Source organism: Penaeus chinensis, chromosome 38 (genome assembly GCF_019202785.1).
Source record: "Penaeus chinensis breed Huanghai No. 1 chromosome 38, ASM1920278v2, whole genome shotgun sequence".
NCBI classification, from domain to species: domain Eukaryota; kingdom Metazoa; phylum Arthropoda; class Malacostraca; order Decapoda; family Penaeidae; genus Penaeus; species Penaeus chinensis.
Window position 1 is genome coordinate 15,397,333 of NC_061856.1, and position 5,000 is coordinate 15,402,332.

General features: G+C 40.8%; 1 protein-coding gene across 2 annotated transcripts in view; it reads left to right on the forward strand.

The window, feature by feature from the left end:
* Nucleotides 1-2,274, forward strand: part of LOC125046034 (histone-lysine N-methyltransferase 2D-like) — a 45,743-nt gene extending 43,469 nt beyond the window's left edge. For both annotated transcript variants that reach the window (XM_047643631.1, XM_047643632.1), the window contains exon 7: nucleotides 33-2,274. In XM_047643631.1, coding sequence (XP_047499587.1) covers nucleotides 33-1,220 — 1,188 coding nt within the window. In that variant the 3' untranslated portion in view covers nucleotides 1,221-2,274. The remainder of the gene's footprint in view (nucleotides 1-32) is intronic.
* Nucleotides 2,275-5,000: the final 2,726 nt, after the last annotated feature.

Below are 5,000 nucleotides of genomic sequence, written 5' to 3' on the forward strand. Positions count from 1 at the left end.
ATAAGCCTAACCCCGCCCGTCCTCCCCCGCAGGGTCGCGCCGCGTCCCGAGTCCGCCGAACGGCCGGCGAGCCCGACGCCTTGGCCCCGTCCGACGTGCCTCACAAGCGCGTCCACAGGGTCGGCGCAGAGGACCAGCTTCCCCACAGCCGAAACCCCAGAGAGTTCAGGGTCATACACGACAGTGAGCAGGCGCCCTCAGAGCCGCCCTTCCGCTTCGAGTCCTTCCCGACGTTCGAGTTCGCCGAATTTCAATCCAAGAAGATCACTCCGGAGATCACTCCCGCGAGCTTCGGCGACCGCAGCTTCTCTCCTGCTCACCAGTTTCCGCCGAGCAGAGAGAGCGTCAGCTGGAGGGTCGAAGCTCCCCTCGAGGACACCCACACCGACGGCCAGAGGTTCATCCCCACCGTCCACCCCCACTCGCTTCCCTCGCACCACCAGGCCTTCTTCCCCTCGCCGCCGCTGCCGCCCCGCACTCCGGGTCCAAGGGGAGGTCGCACCAACTCGCACAGCCCGGGATTCAGGGAGACCCACCGGCAGAGGGAAGAGCCCTCAGGATTCAGGGACTTCCACGACACCTTCTACGGCCCAGGGGCACGGGAGGCCATTCACAAGCCCGAGTTTACCTTCCCGACCAACAGGCGTCCTCTCTATCGAGAGCAGGAGTACGGCTCGCTCGACAACTCGCTCCTGGGCTCGGGCAACTTCGAGGTCCTCCGAGGCGGCACCTTCTTCGACCCTGACGACCCGAACAGCCACGGCCACGGGTACGACCACTTCCTCGACGAAGGTTACGCCGTCTTCCCGAATTCCCACAATGCTCCACCGACGAATAACTACGTCGACGATTTCTTCTCGAATTTTAGAGACTTCTCGGAGTTCGCCGTCCGCAGGTCCGACGAAGGGGAAACGATAACGTTAGACGACGAGAGCTTCTTCGGCCCGGGCTTCGCTTCGGAGCACGTGCAGCAGGTGGTCGAAGCTTTTAACAACACAGAGACCGGCACAGACTCGGAACACGAGGAAGCAGAAAGACCGGGAGATAATGAGGACGGTCGCTTGCCTCATGATAACACTAGTGACACAGGAAATCATCATAAACATCGACAACCCAAGAACATCCAAGAAGTACTGGAAGACTTGGAGGCGGAACCGAGTGAATACAGCGTCTCGGCTTTGACCATCGATGAAAATGATCCCTTGATAGCAATGTTTTGATACAGCAATTCGATACCAAAATCTTTATGTCCGCCTGATCTATATATTGTATTTATTTCTCAAAAATATGTATTGTTCAAAGAAAACGAAGATCTGTCTTGGGTTAATCTAAATGTGCTAGTCTATGTCAATGTGTCAAGTAGTTGTTATTGTGAAGAGCTGTCTCACAAGCGTCCGTCCCCCTTTTTTACATGCTGTATGTGTGGAACCTGATCGTCTCTTGTTTCCTTTGAGGCGTATTGTTTATGAATGATCATTGTTAAGGTCTTTATGACTCCGACTCTTTTGGGTACGAGGAACTAACTTTCCCGCACACCAAGTCTAATGTAGATTCGTAGTTGACGTACCTCATTATAGAGGCTTCGATCTCTTTTAGATTACATTCTTGTATTACTTTGTTGCAACTAGTGAGATGTAGAGTTGATATCACGTTCTGTTTTATATCACTGTTCCAGAGCTGGTTCTCGGGAAATGGTGCCTTCTTGTGTATAAGGAAGGGAATTAAAGCTGATGATGCAGAAAAATGTTGAAGGAAAATAGAAAGGATATAAATATGAACATACACACACAAACACACACACACACACACACAGACATATATATATATATATATATATATATATATATGTGTGTGTGTGTGTGTGTGTGTGTGTTTGTGTGTGTGTAATGTGTATATGTATGTATATATATATGTATATATATTTCCATATATATATATATACACACATATTCGGTAGTCAGTATGTATCCTTGGAGTTCTCGGTATTAAGCCTCTAAGCCCAGCAGGCCCGGGTGATGGAAAAGTTGTTAGTGTTGTTACCACGTAGAACCGTTTTTCTTGTATAAATCATGCCTGTAAAATTACCTTCTCAATGAATTACTGTTTCTGTATAGACTTCGTCTTTTCAAAAGAGAATAAGATAATTAGCAATCAAAGACACGATCATGTTCAAAACGTGATGACACACTAAGGTGAGGAGATTGCAATGTTGTTACTTCATTTTCATTCTTTGTGTATGTATATAGAATGTTTACAAAATACATTTTCACTGTATTTTATTCTTTTTGTCTCATTCCTTTCAGTCCATGAATATCCTCTGCATACACACATATACACAAATATAAATATATGAATAAATAATATATATATATGCTTATCATATATATATATATATATATATAAATACACATATATACATATACATACATATACATGTGTATGTGTGTTTGGGTGTTTGTATGTGTGTGTGTGTGTACATGCATATATATATATATATATATATATATATATATATATATATGTGTGTGTGTGTGTGTTTGTGTGTGTGTGTGTGTGTGTGTGTGTGTGTGTGTGTGTGTGTATGTGTGTGTGAGTTTACATAGTCATATACAGAGTATATTCACATACTCGCATAAACCAAAGAGGGTTTCAGGGTCAATAACAAAAGACGTACGAGTGATATTTTATTATCCTTTCGGTTAAAAATGCAAGACCTTCAGCAATTATTTATCCAAAAAAACAGAAAGTTCTCCACACGGAGGCTCCAGAAATGCCCAGAAGTGAAAAAAAAAGAAAAAAGCTCGTTAACTATATTCTCCAAAGGGTTGTGTCATAGCTGTCAGGGGAGAGGGGCGGGTGGGGGGGAGAGGGGAGGGGCGGGTGTGAAATGGGCGGGGGCAGGGGGGTGTACCGTGACATCAGGATAAAAAGCAAAAATGAAACGAATAAATAAGAGACTTTCCATTAACCTTTACTCAGGCTGCGATGACTGCAACACAATAATGGCAAATAATAAGTCGGATCACGTAGGAAACATTGGGCATTTCCTTGAGCACGCCTCGGCAACGTTAACATTATCAGCAAGGAAAATCAGTAAATTACAACATCAAAAGATTGAATAATCTCTTTATACCATTTAGAAAAAAAATAACAAGAAACATTATACACTAAACAGTAAATATATAAGAACATGGAATTGGAAAGATTGTCCAATATTATCTTAAAACTGAGATGCCAAGGAAACAACTGGCAGATTATCTATCCAACGATCGATTCCTTTAACCATCAGGTCCTTAGTGTTTGGCATATCCATAGATGTCAAAATAGCGACCTTCATTCATAAGACATATAAAGAAGAAGAAAAACTGAAGTTCCACCTTCTCTCACGTGAAAAGGTTGAAGGTAAACAAGAAGAAATCACTCACTGGAATAGGGTCTCCAATTCCTCTTAGGGTATTATATATATATATATATGTACATACATATATATATATATATATATATATATATATATATATATGTGTGTACATACATATATATACATATATATATATACATATATATACATACATACATATATATACATATATATATATACATACATACATATATATACATATATATACATACATATATATATATATATATATATATATAAAGAAAAAAGGAGAGAGGAAAGAAATGACCCTACATCGAAGACAGAATAGTTACGTCTCCCAAATTCGTGCTTTCCACAGACCCTTTTACGTTCCATTGTGTATTATGCTTCCAGATAGATCCGAAATCCACTCCCGCTTTCTGAAGAGAGTGTCTGTAGTCCTGTAGGGAACATACGATCAATTATAGGCATCGTATGTGCAGGTACGTTAAGCTACAACAGACTATAATCCGTCTTAAGTGATTTTGTTTTAGGCATTACATCAGAACCGTTTCCATTGATCTTGTGCTGGTAAAAAAGATCTGATCTTTTTTTCTTATTCTACTGTTATGTGATCTTATTTTCTGTTGTAAAAGGCGTCAATTTTCCGATAATCAAATTAAAATTGTTATATTTGTTAGATATGTATCCAAGCTTTCATCTTTTGATTGGCTTGTAAAATCGTTTTCACGAATTACATTCAACTGATCCAGAACTTAAGCTTCCAATGTTTAGTTCCTTTGTGTTTAGTCTCAAGGAAAGGCGACTCTAGCCCTATTTTGGCCGAAACAGACGTCACTTTTGTAAATTCTCAACAGAGGTATTGCATGTTTGTTTTTGTTTATATAACTCTTCAACTCCATTTACGTACGTTATCAGTGGTTCCTCACGATAACCCTATGATATAAATTACAGGCTACAACGAATCTCCTGGTATCAAAAGACCAAATACATATGTGTAGATTCACAAACATCCCACAAACGTCAGCATCGTCGTCCAGTGGCCGTCAAAAACTATTATTTCCTTCTATTTGTAAAACTAATTGAATTAAACATCGTGTCCCAGATTAATAAAATACTATAATATCTCCAAACAATAACATGAATAACAATTTATATTTTCTTATATTCTGAAATTTGGTTAGGTAGTTCATGAGATAACATTAACAGCGACGATAACATTACAGACCAACTTACTTAAACTCTTTCACGTTTGGCAACGAAATTGATCCCTTTACAAGAAAGAGAGAGAGAGAGAAAACCAATCACACACAGTGCCGCGTGATAAGGAACACCACGTGGCTCCATTGTCTTAGCACTGGCGACACAAACGAAGAAATGAAACTTAAGGGTTTAGAAAACGAATCTATGAAAGGAATTTGAAGAAAAAGAATGAGGAAATAATCTCATGCAAACGTTCTGTTTGCACGCTTTGGGTCATAACTACAGACCTGATTAATAACTACATCTTCACCACTATTGTGCAAGGTACTACTTCTAGAGAGAGAGAGAGAGAGAGAGAGAGAGAGAGAGAGAGAGAGAGAGAGAGAGAGAGAGAGAGAGAGAAAGAGAGATATAGATA